General features: G+C 40.9%; 1 protein-coding gene across 1 annotated transcript in view; it reads left to right on the top strand.

Moving 5' to 3' along the window:
• Positions 1-19,603, top strand: part of SGCD (sarcoglycan delta) — a 293,989-nt gene that overhangs the window by 10,577 nt on the left and 263,809 nt on the right. The window contains exon 2 of the mRNA XM_079771674.1: positions 10,618-10,806. Within this exon, the coding sequence (XP_079627800.1) occupies positions 10,618-10,806 (189 nt within the window). The remainder of the gene's footprint in view (positions 1-10,617; positions 10,807-19,603) is intronic.

Consider the following 19,603-nt stretch of genomic DNA (forward strand, 5'->3'; position numbering starts at 1 on the left):
GGTAATACCCGATAAATATTTATCTCTTTGAACAAACATTGGTAACAGAAAATTACTGTAAACAACATCAATATTCATCACTAAGGAGTTGGTTAAGTTAAATATCATGTACCCATACAATTTCAAACTTAAAAATATATTTCTGTAGGTTTTTATGGGACTATCACTAAACTATGTTATTAAGTGGGCCAAGTTAGATTTGGAACAATAAAGAGCATAAAATATGCTCTTGTTTGTGTAAAAAGGAAAATTTAAACGTGTGCATGCATTGAATGTGTATATTGAATAAGGCCAATGTGTGTACTTAGAATTTCTGTAAGGATAAGAAAAAAGCTGGTGATAGTTGCCTTTAGGGAGGAGGGCTTAATGTGTGGATGAAAAAGGAATGTTCTTAACTGTATGCTCTTTGGTTCTTTTAAATACATGCACCTGTCTAATTTTTTCAGTGAAAATTCTTCAACACTTGCATATAAAAATTATTGGCAAAATAAAATAAGAAATAGCTAACTTTTAAATCCCAATATTTGTTTAAATAGAACATGCCATTTCTGGATCATTTCCCATAAACAGGCATTTACTTTTCTTTATGAATTTTACAAAACGAATGTTGATTATTCTATCAAAACTACAAGTAATGAGTTTGTTACAATTGTATAAATTGTGCCAAATATCAGCAATCCAAAACTAATGCTTTATATGGATGGCTGAATGAAAACAACTCTTGAAGGCAGATAGTTTTAAATCAAAGACCTCAAAATTAACATGGCTAATGGAAAACTATTTATATGCCAAGATAATCCAAAGTGACTCAGACTCCACAACAAACTCTGGAAACTGTAATGACCCTGTGAAGGAACTTGTGCCTGCTATTTATGTGAACTGGTTTCAATCATATACAGTGATCTAATTCATACGTACTTTTAAATGCGTTGGAAATTTTAACATACGTCATCGTCATCATCAATAAACTCTAGCTCACTTGATTGGTATCACATGTCTTATTTCTAAATAAGGTACATAGTTATTATTAGTCTGGCAGTATTAATTCTTTACTCCTTACCATCACTTACAAGGTTTGGTATAATTGGTCTGCAGTCTGTCTACAAACTCATCCTGTATCCTTTCCTCTGAACTCATTCGAAGCCAACCCTGCCAGCCATCCTGCTTAACCCGAGCATTATTTTAAGGCCAAATGCTTGCTGTGTCTGTCCTCTGCTGGAAAACTCTTTCCACCACTAGGCCTCACCTAAATTGTCACTTGGTCAGAATGGCCTTCTGTGACCAGAGTGGGTTGTCCTCCGTTCTCTGTCACAAACCTTCTTTGTTTCCTTCCTGATAACTCACTGTAGTTCTAATTGTTTCTTCCATTTATATGTTTATTGTTCATCTCTCCCATTAAACACAGGCTTGATGAGGGTAGAAATATCCTATTCATCCATGGGAAGACCTAAGTATCGCCAGGATCTACTATGGTACCTGGCACGTGGTAGGTGTCAAAAATATTTTTTTTTCTGTTGTAAGATTGGAGATTTCCTTGAAGGCCAGGTGCTTTGTCATGTTACTATGTAACTGTACATAGAATTACACTCCTTGGCACTCCCGTAAGTTCCCTTATGGAAAAGGATTGTGAAGCCTAATGGGTAAAAGAGGCAAGTAAGCATTAGTCAAATGCCTGTCAGTGCGTCCTTGATTCAGCTCTACCCAATTAGAAGAGTGGATCATGGCCCAAACAATATTACAGGCCCCAAAGAAATATCATCAGGAAACTTGATGGCCTTGATGTGTCTTTAGAAGTATACTGAGTACTTTTTAAACATCCCTCAAAACATAACACATTCTTGCACATGTTGATAATACAGACTGGAACTGTTTTCCAGATATCTCTCTTATTTTGGAGGAATAAGAGGAAAATATTCATTGTCCTGAAGAAGAACGATGCAGAAACAAAAACACTGAGTGCAGACACAAAGGGACGGCTTCTAACAGTATCATTCTAGCATATGTGCTCAGCTGCACCAAGTACCACAGCGTGTATGTTTCTGCCAAAGACCTTCCATCATTTTTACATCGACTGGTGAAATGTAGGAAAGGGAGCAATACAAGGTTTTCTAGTAGCTATTTGGTACCAGCCAGCCTAAGGAAGGGAAGTCAACACTGAATAAAAATATATGATGACTTAAGTAAGATCAAGCCAGTTTCTGCATTAGGATTTCAAAGATGGGTCAAAGACGTGTGGTGCTCATCATTTTGAAGCTCATTGTAGGTGAGCCTTAAGCTAGATGTGTAATGTAGCTTCCTTCATTAGAAGAGCAAGAGCCACAGGGTCCGGGACCACTGAGGCTGGGCCTAATTCAAGGATTCTGGTGATGACTTCACATGATTGTGAGATTTGTGCAGATCCCTCTGGTGGCTCCTATGACTGATGTTGGGCTTTGATGAGGAAAAACTTGCATGGGCATCAGAAAGTCACTGAGGGGTGGGTGGTGGCTGCAGTGGCTGAGGTGAAGCAAGGTCACACAGCCTAAGAGGAGGTTCTTCCCAAGTCCAGTTTATCAGAGTGGGTCTTCTCCTTGAAGCTCTCACATTAAGCTGGCATCAGGCCTTGATTCCATAATGGTATGTGATCCCAGGTATGAACATTTGAATGAATTTATGGCTCTCAAAATCATATTTTAATAGTACACCCATCCAGAAAGACTTTTTTTGGAAACCCCACATCTATTATATTTGGCAACTATTTATTTAGCCTGTTGTTATAGGTGGAGTTTATTATGAAATTGACTTGAACTATTGGTATTTGTTCCCTACTTAATGTCAAAGCAACAGTAAGTTTCACTATATTCCTTCTTTGAAAAATATAATCCTATTGCATTTTGTGTGTGAGAAGCAGATTATCTTTAAGTCAACTGGATTTGTTGATAAACAGGTGAACGCTGAAAATAACCTCATGAAAGAGTAGAGTAATGCTTTGGATTGAAGCCTTAACATCGGTATGATTGCATGTGCATTTGGAGAGAGAGTTGTGTAAGCTTTCATTCCTTTGCTTCTGATCTCACAGCTGTTTACTTATTGCTGGAGTATATTCTTTGCTGTTCAGCAATGGCCTGATTTTTATTCATTCATTGAACAAGTGAATATACTAAGATAGGTAGATAGATAGAAGATAGATAGATAGATAGATAGATAGATAGATAGATAGATAGATAGATAGATAGATAGATATTCATACATACCATTTTTAGGTGCTCCTGGTGTTCAGAGAAGTTCTAAATACTTAGGAGATTTGGGGATATATTCAGAGAGATAACACATATGACTGTAAAATATGTTGGGTAACAATGTAAAATTATTCCCAAAGTCTGACGGGAAGCACTTTCTGTGTCTTATCATTCTCAAGAAAAGGCTGTGTTTGGGTAGATGGACTCCTTTTTAATATTCACATGCCTGATACACCCCCACAGATGCAAGTAAGCCTCCAACAAGGGCATGTTATACTGTTTGAGAATAATTTTGCTGAATTTTTCAACTTTTGGGAGTGTTTTAATGTATGATTGGTGTAGAGGACGGAAGAAGTCTACTGAACGCCATCAAACAACAGATATTTATTCCTCACCTATTCTGGTCTAGGCGCTGCTACTATTATAAATCAGATTATCACTCCCTTGTTTCAAATTCTGCCAGGGATTTTCATAAACTTTTCAAAAACAGGTTCTGTCTTTGTACTCTGGTCTCAAAGGTCCAGCATCATCTGGCTCCAAGCCAACTTTTTCGGTCTCATCTCATGCCCGTTTCCACTTTACTCACCACAGACAGTCACACAGACCTTGTCCACAATGGGGACTTTGCTTGATTTCCTCTGTCTGGAATTTGTTTTTATCCCTGCCTTCACCTCAATGTCTTTTTCTTATCCTTCAAGTCTCAGCTTAAATGTTACATCCTCAGAGAGTTCTCTGTTGATGAGTCTATAAAATATCTTTCATCCTCTGATGTTCTCTTTAACATTATCGGATATATTACAGTGAAAGCACTTCACAGCATTCATTTGGTCTCTTTATGCATTTACTATTAATTCTCCCCCACTGCCAAGGCTATGAGCTTCATAAATGTAGTGTAATTCTTATTAATTGTGGTATCTTGAGACCCTTTGCCCAATAAATAGAATTTGATCAATGATCAGTAATTATTTGATGAGGGAGTATATGAATGAAAGACATTTAGACAGGTCCAATTTGAGATGGAAATGAGAATTCAAGGGGTAAGTTGAGTTTCGTTATCATAGAAGCACACAATGCAAGCATGGCCCTGAACATTGTCTCTGAGATGAGGGATAACGCTAATTCTTAATGTGAACTTGGAAGAAAGAAGCAGAGGGGAGAGGATGGAAAGGCAGATAGTAATCACTGAAATAAAAAAGAAACCATGGACCTGCATTGTCATCAATGCCAAAGGACAAACTTTCCAGATGGAAGGGAGAAGCTCCAAAACTTCAGAAAGGCCCTCTCTGTTTTGGCTCAGTGGATAGAGCATTGGCCTTCAGACTGAAGGGTCCCGGGTTCGATTCCGGTCAAGGGCACATGCCTGAGTTGTGGGCTCGATCCCCAGTATGGGGTGTGGAGGAGGCAGCCGATCAATGATTCTCTCATCATTGAGGTTTCTGTCTCTCTCTCCCTCTCCCTTCCTCTCTGAAATCAATAAAAATACATTTTTAAAAAAAATCTTCAGAAAGTCCAAGGAAAATGGGCATTAAGAAAAGTTCATTGAATTCTGATCAGGGACATCACTAGTGATTTTTGAGTGGTTCATTTCAGTGGATGGATGAGAATATGAAATTTTTAGGGATTGCTAGGGATCCTGGAACCCTGGGCATCAATGAGAGTAAAAGTAAGTAAGAAGTAGAGAGGGTAGTAATGGTAAGTTAAGATCTTTTTAATGGCAGGAAAGATCTGTTCACATTGAAAAAGCCAAGACACCAAAGGCTGCAAAGAGCATAATATTCAATATGTTGCTGAAGCGGGAGGATGGAAATGAAAACTCCAGGGTAGAAATGCAGTGAAAATGTGACAGATGGCCAAGTATATATGGGAAGAAGATGGGTCACCCAGTAAAAAATAACAGAAGTACAGGCAAAAATGGGCCAGGGTACTTTTCTGTAATGGATCTAAATTCGTGTTCTGGAAGCATGGTGTCCGGGCCATTATTATCAGGATCACTTCTGGTGCTTGTTAAAAATACAGGTTTCTGAGGTGCACCCAGACTTACTAAATTAGAATCTTTTGGTGTGATGCCTGGGAGTCTGCATTTAATCAATACCCTGGAATGTTGCTTATACATTCCAAAGTCTGAAAATCACTTGCAGTGGAACATAGGTAATTATATCTCCCTTCGAGCTCAGCTAGGCAGTGCTGGGCAGTGGTGGTGTTACACTGAGGTTTCAGTGTATGCTTGGGGTCCCTTGTGGGAGGAACCAGAGGGGGATCCAGGTTTTGTGCGGTCTGAAGCTTAAACAAAATATGGGGCTGTTTTAAGGGGAAAGAAACCTGAAGAATTAGCAGTACAATCTTAAGTTAAACACATGAATATTTATTTGGAATGAGAAAGAAATTTAAATTATTAATTATAGAAGATGGCATATCATAAAATCCAGAAAAATAATATTAATAATTAACTGACATACTTTTTCTACAGTTTTTGGTTGCTTAGTCTCTTCATATGACAGCTATTGGGCACTATCACATTCTGTACAGACAATGGAAAAGATCATTGTTTATTGAAATTGGTAATTTCAATAGAACTTCCTTTTTTAAATGTAGATGGTCATGATGCATAAGCACTCAACTTTACATACAAAATACAGAGACACAGTGCACATAACCTGCAAACACAAGAATTCTGATTAATTCTATTTTCAGTGTCCCATTAAAAAAAAAGAAAAATGGTGTGGTGATTTATAATTATACTAGTAGCCCTGCGCACGAATCCGTGCGCCAGTAGCTCGCCAGTAGCTTGCTGCCGCCCTCCAGTAGCTCTCCGCCTGCTGCCCCGCCCTCCTGTAGCTCCCCTCACCCCTCTCCCTTGCCCCTGTATTGCCCTCAGAGCTTGCTGCCCTGCCCCCTCCTGTAGCTCTCCACCACCTGCTTGTAGCTCGCTGCCCCACCCTCCTGCTGATCCGTGATCTGGTCGTTACTTGGTCGGTCGTTATGCTTCATGGTGTAATGACCATTTGCATATTACATCTTTATTATATAGGATATGCTGAATTGAGTATATCCTTGACAGGAGAGAATTTCTGTTTTGACTAGGTGTCAGTGAGGATTGAATCCTGCATTTGAAATTTTACATAACCAGCTTTTGACTTTTCCACTACCCACCTATTTCTGGAGCTGGCCACTATAGGAGATGTTTATATTGCAATGTGTCTTTTGGTCCTGCATCTTCATGACACCATGCTTGGTGAGTTGGCACCAAGGGTGAAACAATTCCTGAAAGACATCTCTATACCAGGGAGCTAGCAATAATGTACTTCTACACGGAAGTGTCTGCAATCCATATACATATATACCACTGCACCCAAACTATATGAACCCCTAATTTAATTTCCTGTTAGTTAGACCTCCAAAATGCATGTAATTCCTCCAAAGTCAGGCAACATAAAGGGAAGTTGAAGAAGGAAGAGTCCCCCGTAGCCAGTTTGGCTCTCATATCAATGTTTCTCTCTCTCTCTGTCTCTCTTTTTCTCCCCTTCTCTCTTTCTTTCTCTCCCTCTCTCCCTCCCTCTCCCCTCCTTCTCTTTTATTCTCTCTAAAAAAATTTAATGGAAAAAAGTATCCTCGGGTGAGGATTAACAAAAAACAAACAAAAAAAAACCAACTGAATGTATGATGCTGGCAATGCATTATTATCGCCCCTCCCAGGGCCAAGGAAGGGCCTGAGCAAGGGAGGACCTGAAACTTCAACTTCATTCTCTGGACAGCAAACTTCTTGTGAATCAAAGAGAAATACAGATTGGAGATTTTCTTTCCTCTTAGGTTTTTAACATTACCACATGTGTGTGTGTGTGTGTGTGTGTGTGTGTGTGTGTGTGTGTGTGTGTTTTACTAGAAAAATTAATGTACTCAGCATATCTAAATTGTCCCTTTCCAGGCAGGGTTATTGACAACAGATGTTTCCATTACAGTATGTTTGGCTGACAAGGCTCCCTATTGCAGTCATTCCTAGAAAATTGCTCACTGCCTTCCCTGTTCCGTAACCTATTGATCAGTCAAGTGATCTATCTATCTTAATTACAGAGTTGCAGATTGGAGTTTGTTGTTTCATTTAGTTCATGAAAGTAGGCAAGGGGTGTGGTGGAGAAAGAGGAGCCCTCAAGAGATAGAAAAGACCACAGCACCAGGCATTAGAGAACCTGCGTTCTGATCCCTGTTCAGCTTATAATTCGCTAAGTGACTTGAAAGGGAGCTACTTTCCCTTCTGGGCTTTGAGCAACTCAGCAAGTCAGTGAATGTGTCAGGCAACATCAGGGGTTTCTAGGAGTCCAAGGGTTCTGCAGAGGTGCCTCAAGAGTGGGTCATCCCTCATCCTTGCTCTCTTGCTGTTTTATGTGCTAGATTAGAGTTTGTTTCAAGATTTTTGTCTCAAAATGGTTGGACTGTGGCAGGGCGTGGCGGGGGAAAGAAGGCCCTTTTTTATTTTTTAGTTTTAGAAAAGTTGTCCCAAATGCTTGAAATGACCTGGGAAGCTTTTTAACAGTTCTAATTCCATCATAGAGCTCATAATTTGAATTTGTTCGAAGTTTCTTTTGAATCCTGCTGCATTGAAAGACATTGTTCTACACCAGTGGTAAGCAACCTTGTCTACACTTTAGGATCATTTGGGAACTTATAAAAATGCTGATTCCTGGGTCCTACCATTGTGACTGTTATTTAATTGACTTGAGCATAGAGATTTTGATTAGCTCCTTAGAGGTCTCTGATGGGCATCAGGATTGAGAACACATAGTGGAAATAATCACTGAATTCTCACAAGTTCTAACAAGCTGTGTATGAAAAAAAAAAAAAAAGTAAAAGTGTGCTATCCCTCTTCCCAGTCTCTTATAGATATTGATTGAACATGGCATTTCTGTTTTACAGCTATGCTATGTAATTCTCTCATTGGTTGGGGCGAGTGTCAGAGGAAAGACAGCTGGTGTGGTGGGATACCTCTAGCTTCTGGACACTCATGTGTGAAGAATTCCTTGCTGTTCATCATACCCACAAGAATCAGGGACTGTTATTCTTGCCCTTATCCTGCCACAGACCCTGTAGCCATGCACAAGTGGGTCAGCTTCTCTAGTCTTAAGCCAGCTTATTCATAAAATTAGTTGATTGGAATCAAAGAACATTTCAGATATGATTCCAAGATTCTGTGATCATTTCCTTAATTTACAGAATATAATTTCATAGAAAATCAAGGCTTAATTTCCTTCAGACTGATATGGCTTTTTTTTTTTTCTCTTCTAATTGAACTTTGTAAAAGGGCCAGTAAGTGATGACTTTGTGTTTCTATGTTGTTGCAATACAGCCCTGACCTAGAGAATTGTAGAGATTTTTGTGCAGCATGAACCTCATAGCTGAGTTGGGAAACCAGTGCTTTGGGAGCCTCCAGTGGAAGTTTGCAAAGATATAAATAAGAACTTCCCTGGTGTTTGGCTTCAACTTCTGTGCACCCCCAAACAGCAGTGGATGTCACAGTGGATGGGAAATCATTCATTCATTCGTCATTTATACATTTATTTCTTCATGTATTCATTCCAGGCACATATATTTAAACAAATCCTCATACTAGGGCCTGGTTTCAGTGTTAGGGTCATGTTCAGAAATGAGACAGACGTCATGGAGACCTCTAGTGACTCTAAGTAAAAATTCGCTTGGTTTTTCAAGTGGAATGCCTCAAGGCCTTGAGTTCTGGGAGGTGAGGGGGGGGGTGATTTTACACATCCATTTTAATGATTATATGAAAACCGTAAAGTAATCATTTTCTGAACTATCTGGAAAATGACCTAATAACCAAGGATGTGATTTTGGGGCCTACACTTTGTCATCATGGTCACTCTGGTACCACATGCCACTAATTTAATTGCGGTTGAGTAAGATGAAAATAAACAGGCGGGTCTTATTCTTAGGGAATGAAGTGCGCCTACCTGAGGGCCAAATGGAATAATAATCCCCAAATAAAGGTTGTGTGGTAATTTGAACGGAGAAACTCAGTAGAGGCCCTGTTGTCACATGGTTCATGGCCAAAGAGGGATGATGTGCTCATCAGATTCTGTGCTGGAGTCCATGGTACCACACTATGCACTTTAATTTTAGCAAATCACCTTCCTTTATATTAGTCCATTCTTTCCCATTTTGAATGATACATGTTGGTAGCTTTGTTGGGATTTAATTTTAAATTTTGGTTTGGTTTTATAATTTTATGGAAGTGATCATTTTACTCAGATTTGTGTTGGTACCTAATTAGTAGTGCTGGTATAAAGATAATTTGTGTCAACAGCAGGGATTTGGGAAAGCATCCTTACTTTAAAGGAGGTTGGCATATTACTTACTATTGGCAAATATTGTTCTGACTTATGTCACTCTACTGTGATCACTGTTTAACTAGTTCATTTCTTCCATTAGCCTGCAAGCTTCTGGAAGACATGTTTAGACTTTATTTGACTTTGAACCTCCTTTGTGTTTATTAAATAAATGAGTTGATTGATACGAATTAGAATTGTCTGACTCATAAAGACTAAATTTAATGGTAGTGAGTTCTCTGTCAAGGGAAGCATGTAAGCACAGGCTATTACATATTGTTAAATACTCCTGGGTTAGGTGAGGTTTAATCTGAGTGCCTATCAACACTCCTTTGAATTTTGGAATAGAAGGATGATCAAAATTGTTACTTTTGCCACTGACTTTCTGGCAATTAAGAATGATTGCATTTGAGCCCTAGCTGGTCTGGCTCAGTGGATAGTGTCGGCTGGGTCCTGGGTTTGATTCCAGTCAGGGCACATGCCCGGGTTTCAGACTCGATCCTCAATAGGGGCTGTGCTGGAGGCAGCCGATTGATGATTCTTTCTCATCATTGATGTTTCTATCTCTCCATCTCCCTTCCTCTCTGAAATCAATAAAAAAAAATTTTAAAAAAGAATGATTGCAATTTAGGTCATTATCCTCCAAATAAATTGCCTGAATGTTATTATCATAGCACTGCAGTAAACTGCTGGGGTTATTTCATTTCCTCAGACGAATTCCAAATTGACCCCTACGACTTTAATTGACCTTGAGTGTCTCCCTCACAAAGATGTTGGATTCTAAGAGACCTTTAGGAATGGCTTCCTGGGGTCCCTTCCCTCCCAGGATACGTGTGGATGTGGAAGTCTACACACATCATGAGAGATGGCTGCGTGAACGGAGAGGGCTGAAGCAAACGTCCAGAGGAGCCACTTTTGTCCAGAGGAAGCAGACTTTTAGAGTGTCCAGAGGGTGGAAATGTACGGACAGCAGCCAGCCATATCTCGCCATCAGTTGATTTTTTTCCCCTCCACCCCCCTCTCAGCAGTTTAATGTGAGTGCTTCTCTCCCGCTTCGTTTATTTCAGATGCCTCAGGAGCAGTACACACACCACCGGAGCACCATGCCCAGCTCCGAGGGGCCACAGGTGTACAAAGTGGGGATTTACGGCTGGCGGAAAAGATGCCTGTATTTCTTTGTCCTGCTGCTGATGATTTTAATACTGGTGAACTTGGCCATGACCATCTGGATTCTCAAAGTCATGAACTTCACAATCGTAAGTAAAACCACACAAGTTTCTTCACCTCTCCTTGTGGGGAAGGGACCTGTGGGGCGAGGAGGAACATAGAAAAGCGGCGATCGTAGAATTCAAAATGCCCGGCAACCTGGTGTCTTGGTTAAAAAAAAAAAAATTCTGTTCAAATGACATGGGAGGATGGACTTCTATCTCCTGTCAGTTCCTCGGAGGCTGGTTATCTAGTTTAGAGGCATCACCTTCTGTACGGCCCTCTGTATTTGTTTGCTCATTCTGATAACTTCTGTTTCCTGTAGTTGACAAGCACTTTGAGTAAATCATGCTGGAGGAAATATGGGATAAATTCAAAGTGTTAAGTTTTCCCTAATTTCAGTAATGATTATGAAAGGATTTGTGAGGTAGAGGGTTGAAACATCGGGAGGAAATTAGACTTTGGGGATTATCTAAGAATTTTAAGGGTTGTATCTGGTGGTAGCCCATTACTATGGTTAATCAGGAGTCTCCTTGATTTTTTGTGAGGGCATTCTCTTTGCCACCACCGGATGAGAGGAAATAAGAGGAACAGAGCCATGTTTCATTTTTTAAGAACTTAATGTTTATGCTGCTTTGAAGGAAGTTTTGCTGTTGGTACTTAGGGCCACTCTACTGATTGAATATTCACTTGTTGAAGTTCAAATTAAAAGAAAGTCTTGGCAAAATTATTTCTGATGTTATTCTGAGGTGGTGTGTTTTTGTGTTTTTTTCCTAGAGATTTCCTGGCCATTCTAGCAATATAAGTAATGTATTAGTAAGGGTGTAGAGGGCACCAATCGGCTGCCATTAGAATCCTTGTGATGTCAAAAGTCTAATTAGATTGGCAAAAAAAAAAAATAAATCTCGTTTGATAAAGCAAAGTGGCCATAACACAATGAACAGTCAGGTTTTCATGTGACATTCCCAAATAGGAAAGTGGATATTGGCCTTTTCTGATTGATCAAGGTCATTTTTATCCCTCACATGCTATGGGTGCTCACACTCCCTGGCCTGGGCAGTAACTTCTGCTAAAGCTGCTTTTCCTGTCCTCCCTGCCTCACAAAACCTTTCCTGGGCCCCTCAGCTCCTTTTCTGCATCTGTTATTATACTTATCGCTCCGGATAATAACTTTTGCATGTGTTTCCCAGGCAGACTGAACTTTGAGAAGAGCAAGGGCTGCATTTTTCTCTGGGTGCCTTTATTCATCACTAATGGAAGGGTTGCATGGTGCTTAATTAGGACTTAGTTAGGACCCCATAAACCAAGGTCAGAGACACTGCTTCAGGCATCAGAATGGTTCACTCTAATGCTGGTCGTTAAAGCTAGGAAACTATCTGATTAAAAGAGTTACCTTGATTTTACACATTTCTTTCTTGAGGAGAAAAAAATAGTTCAATTCTTTGAAAAATAGAGAAAGTCTTTGGTATTGCAACATGAAGTTTGGAAGAGGATACGGGTCAGTGTCCATGGGATTGTAGGGGTTCAAGGTAATCTGCTCTGGACTAGGGGAGCACATTAGCTTCTGTTTCTGAATCAGACGCGGTAGACACTTTTTGAACTTGGACTTCCTTTCTTTAAAGTCAAAGAGAATTCAGAGAAGGGTTTTAAGCAGACAAGAGAGATGCGATCAGATTTGTGGTCTAGATGCTTGCTCAGGGGACGATGCAATATAATGGGGAAATTTTCTCAGAGTTTAGGGCTCTGAAGACCACATCCTGGGTCCACTTGTTCTTAAGTCTTTGTGCCCATAATTGCCAATTGTTGATGTTCATGTTCTGTGGTGTTTTGATTTTGAGGTTTATAAACTTGTAAAATGGAAAAGCTTCTGAATTGCCATATTAAATAAGGGAAGCCTGAAAGCCGGGTAGGAGAATGGACAATAAAGATTCAAAAGACATTTAAAGGGATGGCATTGACACATCTGACCATGTACTGGTTGGAGGTAGGAGCTGAGGTATTGGAAGACATTCTGGAATTCTCCCAGGTTGTGGCTGGTGAGATGGTTGGGTCATGAGACACCCCCCCAAAAAAAAAACCAGGATAGAATGCCTTACCTTCCCACTGGAGCTGCACTGAAACTCCTGTATGCCCTGAACTCTCTATTTGGGGCTATTTTTGTTATTTTTACCTAGTTTGGCATGAAGTTAATTTATAGAACCTGAAAGACTTAGGAGTGAGTGTGGTGAATATGAACTCAAATGCTGATAAATGTGATATTATCCTAATGTGGCTTCTGAAGTGTGTTTAATCTGGCCAGCCTAATAACGAGAGGTCCATGTAAATGTAAATTGAGTGACAATTCATTCTGAGAGTGTGTGAACTTAGGGAGTAATACGACATTAAAGTAATAATCTATATGAAATAGGCTATTTCCCTTAGTTAAGGAAATTGATTGCCAAAGTTGAGAGTTCTTAGAGCTTTACCAAACCAAGTACTTACTGGGGTGAGAATGATGCCGTTATTAGCCATAATTGGTGCTTTATAACAGTAATGCATTTGTGCAAATAGAGCTGAATTGTCAGAAAATTGATCTTTCCCTGAAACTTCAGAGCATAAGTTCCCATCTATCACAGTGTAAAACATATTCTTTTAGAATTATAGTTCTATTCCACAAATAGTTATTTCCTGACAGTGAAGATCTTAAAAATGAAGGAGGTATTAACCAGTGTTACACTGGAGCATGTGGGGGTGAAAGAGCAAAGGCAAACAATGAGATGACAGTCCAGCGTTTTTGGCAGGGATTTTAAAGTATTGCCAATAGGAAAGAGTGATCATTCTGTACATCTGGAGAATTCAATAGTTCGAGACTTGGGAAAGCTCACTCTATAATCAAACCCTCTGAGTAACAACAAACCAAGAGAATGATGTCATCTGACCGTATTCGTGAGGACTTGGCAATGTACCCAAGATTGGATATCCAGAATGTTCTGTCGTCAGGCTTGCATTCCGTGCCATCCCCAAGGATGTATGCTGGAAGAGTCCTTTTGTTATAACCGTCTGGACAAACATCCAACTAAGTTTTCTTTGTCCCAGATGTAAATCAGAAGAAAAATGAGGTTGTTCTCCTCTGCTCTTAACAGGATATTGTGGTGTTCCTTTCGAGGCAGAAGAGCAAGGTTACACTTTTCTGCTCAGTTTTGTGGGCGAGTGTGTGGTTTACTTATATTGTAAACACCCCTAAGTCGGCCCATCCTAGTTCATCACAGTCTGTGCTGTACAGAGGAACTAATATTTATTACGTGTCTGTTCTGTGCTGGTCACTGTGCTTGGTATTTAAAATATCTCATTTAAATGTCCAAACAACTCTAAGGTTAGGGATTATTATCTCCATGGTAGTAAAAGGAAACCCCCGGCTCAGGGAAGTGGTTGACTTCCTGAAAGATACACAGCGAGTAAGTAAAAGAACTGGTGCTTGGCTTCAAAGCCCAAGCCTTCCCGCCACACTGCGCCCCTCCCCCTAATTGACACAATGGTCTGGCTCCTCAGCTAAACTCTGAAGCTGGCAAAATCATCCGTTGTCTTTGTTGCCCACCTGTGTCATCCAATCACAAAGGTCATTCCCACCTGAGGAATCCACGGACATTTCCTGCCTAGAGTAGTTTCCTGGTAGTTCTGAATGTTCAGTCCTTATCTCACCGCTCCTTGCCCCGTAGCTGATGATTTCTGTCTTTCCACTGTCTCCACCTTCTGTTTTATCACCTTGTTGTATTAACATGAACATTTAATATAAACTTAATATTAATATCTGGGTCGTAGCCTGGTGTGATCACTGTCAGCTAATTCACGGTAAGCATTTATAGCAGCCTCTGACGCAGAGGAAGACTCAAAAGTTGTCAACAGAAAGTCACGAGCCAGCCTACACCACAGCGTAGTGGTTAAGGGCTCAGACTCTGGAGACAGATGTTCTAGCTACAAACTTGCTTTCTGCTACTTTGGCAAGTTTCTCAACCTCTCTGGGCTGCAATCTCCTGGGAGTAATAGCAATACCTACCTATTCATAGGTTGGATGTAAAATGTAAATGAGGTAATGAATGCAAAGTGCTTGGAATGGAGCTTGGCACATAGTAGGTGCTTTCTGTGGATTATTTGCTACCATCATCGTCATCAGTTATTGAAGGCTCATTTTGTGTCAGGCACTATGCTATTGCAATTAATAAGCATTATCAAACCTAATCCTTATGCAGATAGGCACTGTTATGACACCAACTTCACAAGGCAGGAGAGAGGCTCAGCGACTTGATCTGAGATCTCACAGCTCTAACATGGTACAGTAGAGATTTGAATCTCAGCAGTCGGATTCCGGAGCCCGGTCTGTTAGCCAGTTTGATAAATTGTGGACAGTGCAGAACGCCCTAGCATGAGTGTCAGGGAACCGGATGCCGAGGCAGCCATGAACTACACCACCTTGTTCCTCTGGGGCTCAGTATAGAAATGAGTGCGTTGACCTAGGTGCCCTTTAAGACTGTAAGGCATCTTCCTGTTAGAACACCATGGTTTAGTCTTTGGGGCTCTGCCTTGACGGAGTGAGAGCTCACTCTGTGAAGGGCTTCTGCTTCTGCCAATGCATTCTGGCAGCCCAGTCCAGAGAACTTGACCTCGAAGACCTCCCCAAATACTATAGTATTGATCATCCATATCATCATTTAGTACAAGTGGTTAATAAGTGGCAAAACTTGAAAGGCGTGGGAACTATCAATAGTTGGCATGATCTTTTAGCCCAGTGAGTGTGAAATCATTTGTTGTAGATGAAGTAGGAACCTGAGCAGTCACCTCATTGGAAATCCTCATTTTGCCCAGGACTGAAGCAAAGTAGATAGATAGTAAGGTTGCCTGACCCAGTGTCAGCACCCCAACCATCCTGGGAACCTCCCAGGAGCAGGCATTGTGTTCTCTTCACTTTGCAGCCCCAGCCTAGTGCCTGGTATTCGGGTGGCTTTCCGTGTGTGTGTGTCAGTTGCCTTTGTGCAGACCACACACATCAAATAATGGATGTCAAGTGTCTGGTCAGTGTCGGACACATGGTAGTTCCTCAGTAAAGTGTAGCTGTCTATACCTGTATTTCATAGATCCGCTAACTTCTATCCCTCTTTCCTTCATCAAAATGACAAAATTCAAACCATTGAACTGGTGGTTATGTAAAAAAATGAATGTCCACTTGTTTAAGAAAAGCTTCTACAGAACTTACTTGATAATTTTCCATATAACCCTCATAAAAACCCCACCAGGTACACACATTTTACAGATGGGGAAGCAGAGGCTTCGAGAAGTGCAGCCACTCACCCAAGGTCACGCTGCCAGGAGCCATGAAACGGGGATCCGGTCACAGGGAGTCTGACCCCAGAGCCCCGGCTCTTGATCAGGACACCACGCTGCCCGTTTTCCAAGTGTGATTTTTCATGAAGACAAATTGGATTTGTTCAGTGCAGTGTCAAAGACATGATTTATTTACCCTGCAGTGAGATGAAGATCCGCTGAGGGTCAGAGGAAGGCATTCTAATACTTGTAAATTGGACACATTGTAAAACAGTAAAAGCCAGAGGGAATGACCAGTGTGTTCCACAGCTCCAGACAGTTACTCAGTGCCTGTGTGGGGAAGGCTCAAGGTATTGTGACCCGTCAAACTAACTCCAGTAGAGGGGAGTGAGAGTACCCATGCCGAGGCAGGGGAGAGGGCTGTCATGGGAGCGTAGGGCATGGAAGCCTGGGGCCTGGAGCATGTCAGGAACCAAGGCTCCTTGGGGATGTCCACCCTCTGGCTTTCCTGGACCACAGGGCATTAATCTTTCCCTGGAACATTCTTTTCTGCTTGAAGGCCAGGTTGCCTATACCTTCACTGTCCTACCAATGAGCTCCTGTGTTTACTCAGGTTTTCCTCTTCCTTTCAACTGCAGCATGCATCTAGCTGCCTTTGACCTTCCCTGAATAATGACCTTTCCATTTCAGCTCTCACCTCTAGTGGTCCCAGTCTCCTGTTACCCAGGCGCATTGGCCCACATCACATTGTAGCTTGCTTAACTGACCACAGACCCAGTGAGAGGCCATTAGCTGCAGCCTAGGAGGATGAAACCATGTGGTTCTGAGAGTCCTGCTCCTTGAGCAGCCAGCCAGGACTTCCCTCCCAGTAAAGAGATCATTTGCAAGTAGTATCCACAGACTCACCCGCAAATAGTGTCCACATTTGATTTTCTAGAAACATTATCCTTTTTAAGCTTTTCTCTTCTCATTTAGTCTCCAAAGTGCCCCCAGTTTAGCTGACATTTTGTGTTTTGCTGTACCTGGTGCCATGCAGTGGTAGTGGGGTGGGAAGCGAGGGGCATGTTAGTACTGCATTTCTTTGCCTGGCAGCTTCTCCTAGTCATCTGTGAGTTCCAGAAGATAGTCACCTTATACTATTCACCATTGAATCCACAGCTTTAAGCACCTTGCTTATTAGCACACAGTAGATACTTAGAGTGTTTATTGAATAAATGAATGACAAAAAATATGAACAGGCAGTCACTTTCCATCAATATGTGTGAAGATGGACTCATAGAGCTTTATATTGCTCTTAAAACGAAGTATTAGTGGATTTATTAGGGTAGTCGGGTCATAAATGAGATGAGTGCTTGAATTTGATTATGAAAAGGGATTTTTCATAATCCTGTGTATCAACTACATGCTACATGTTAATGATATGAGAAAAGAAAGGTAATAGTGGAGTGTGAAATAGCATAGAAGCAGGAGACATCATCCTCGTTAATACAGATTTGCATAGCAAATGAGAGAAAATGATACTATTGGCTTTAGTTGTACGTTCCGTTTAACGCAGTTAATGAATATATTGTGTGTGAGGGTAGCATCCACATTGGCCCAGATGCCAGCTTCACTTGGGAGCGTGACAAGGCCTCCCATATTGAGAACATCATGGTTCCATCCCTCAGTGCTGTGACTCCTGTGGTTGCTTCTCATCCATTAGCTCATTTTTATCAACCTGAAACATCACCACAATGGTATTTTTTAAGGCATCATGAAAATTGCAGAAAAACAAAAGACAGAACATGATTCTGTTCCATGAGCAGTCCTGGGATAGCGCTCTGCAATGTCCAGTTTGGTTTGAAGCTCACTGTGTTTTATGCCTTTGCATGAATGCAAATCGTTAAGGATGATTTTGGTCATTGTCATTGCTGCAAAATGCTGTACACCATGCTTGCCACACACTTATACAATCTATTGGACAAATTTGCTTCGATTCAGTCAGTATTTCTTAAGCACACTATTTGTGCAGTACCCTGTGTTTGGTGTGGATTATAATAAAGAAAATCCTATTCTTTAATAGATCATAATTACTTAGAAGAAAAAATACATGTGTAAATTTAATGTGTTCCAAAAATGACAAATATTTTAAGGGAGTATGAAGAAGAAATCAGCCAAATCTAGAAGACTTCTTAAGTTGAGTCTGAAAGGATGGATAAGGCCTTGTGAGTGGTGTTTAGAGCAAAGAAAGCACCATGATTGTAGCCTGAGAGTGGTGATTTAAACTTGGTTGCAGAGCCTCAGACACTGTGATTCCAGTATTGAGAGCCCAGGGCCCTGGAGAGACAGGAAGGAGGCAGGGGGGAGGAAGGGAGCTGACACTGGTCAAGTCAAACAGGATGCAAATTATACTCTTGAGAGGTCACCCTGGGAAGCTGAAGATCCAATTATAAACAAATTACTGTGCAACCCCAGCCTGTCATCTGGATCATATTCCTGACCTTTGCCACTATTACAGTTTTCATGCACTCAGAATTCTTTTTATGCATGTAGAATTGAGAAAAATAAAGAATGTCAGAAAATCTCCCTGGAAGTACTGCTGTCTTCATGCATCACACATAGCCGCTCACTCATGGAATTTTAAGGTCTAATCGGTCATGCTGTGGCTGTGAACTCTGAACAACTCTCAGAAATTGGAAGTTGTGACCACGTTTTGGGGATCTGTTTCCTCTGAGGCATTAAGCTGTCATAGGAGAGAATTTCCAAATCCCAAGGGTCACATTATCATGAGGGTCAGTCCTTCCACAGCAGCTGGGGGATTATGCAGGCTGTAGAAAGAAACCCAGGAAATAAGAGGAGGTTTCAGGTCAGTTGGGTGGCCTGAGAATCATTAGTTAGGATTTCTAAGTCAGGTTGGCTTTGTAAATACTTGGTCTAGAACTGCACTGTCCAATATGAAGTGGAAAGTGAATAATGTAAAAATGTAGTGCCTCGGTCACACCAGCCACATCACACACATTCAGCAGCTACCTGAGCAGACACAACACATTTCCATCATTGCACCAAGTTCTCAGTTATCAGGCAGGTCTAGACTCTCCTGGCCCATCTCTTAGCTAGGTCTTAGAGGGTGTGCTATGCTCTTGAACAAAGACGTTTTTCATTCCTCTCCGTATTGCAATTTCTGCTTTTCCTGTCTGTGCTCCAGACAGTTTTTAAGACCCGGAACCATGGGATTAAGGTAGGAAAGCAAACAAAATAACTCAATTTAACAGAAAGAGGAGAATAAAGTTTCTTATCATCTGATGAACAGATGGTCCAAATAACATATGTGAGACTATGAATGATTTTTCGTCTTGCCCGTGAGGAGCAAGGTGGAATTTTGCTGTGTGAAGAGTTGTGCTGAGGGGGAGGAGGGTCAGGGACCATTTCTGAGTCTTATTCTACTGATATGTAACATATGCAGTTTGGAACAGCTCAAATAGTTTCTATGTCTAATTGTTTCATCTTTCCATACTCTTCAACTCAGAGTAAGAGAGATTGAATCACATTTTTCTCTAGAAGTTTATTTGTGTA

Source organism: Cnephaeus nilssonii, assembly GCF_951640355.1.
Source record: "Cnephaeus nilssonii genome assembly, chromosome: 5".
Classification (NCBI taxonomy): Eukaryota; Metazoa; Chordata; class Mammalia; order Chiroptera; family Vespertilionidae; genus Cnephaeus; species Cnephaeus nilssonii.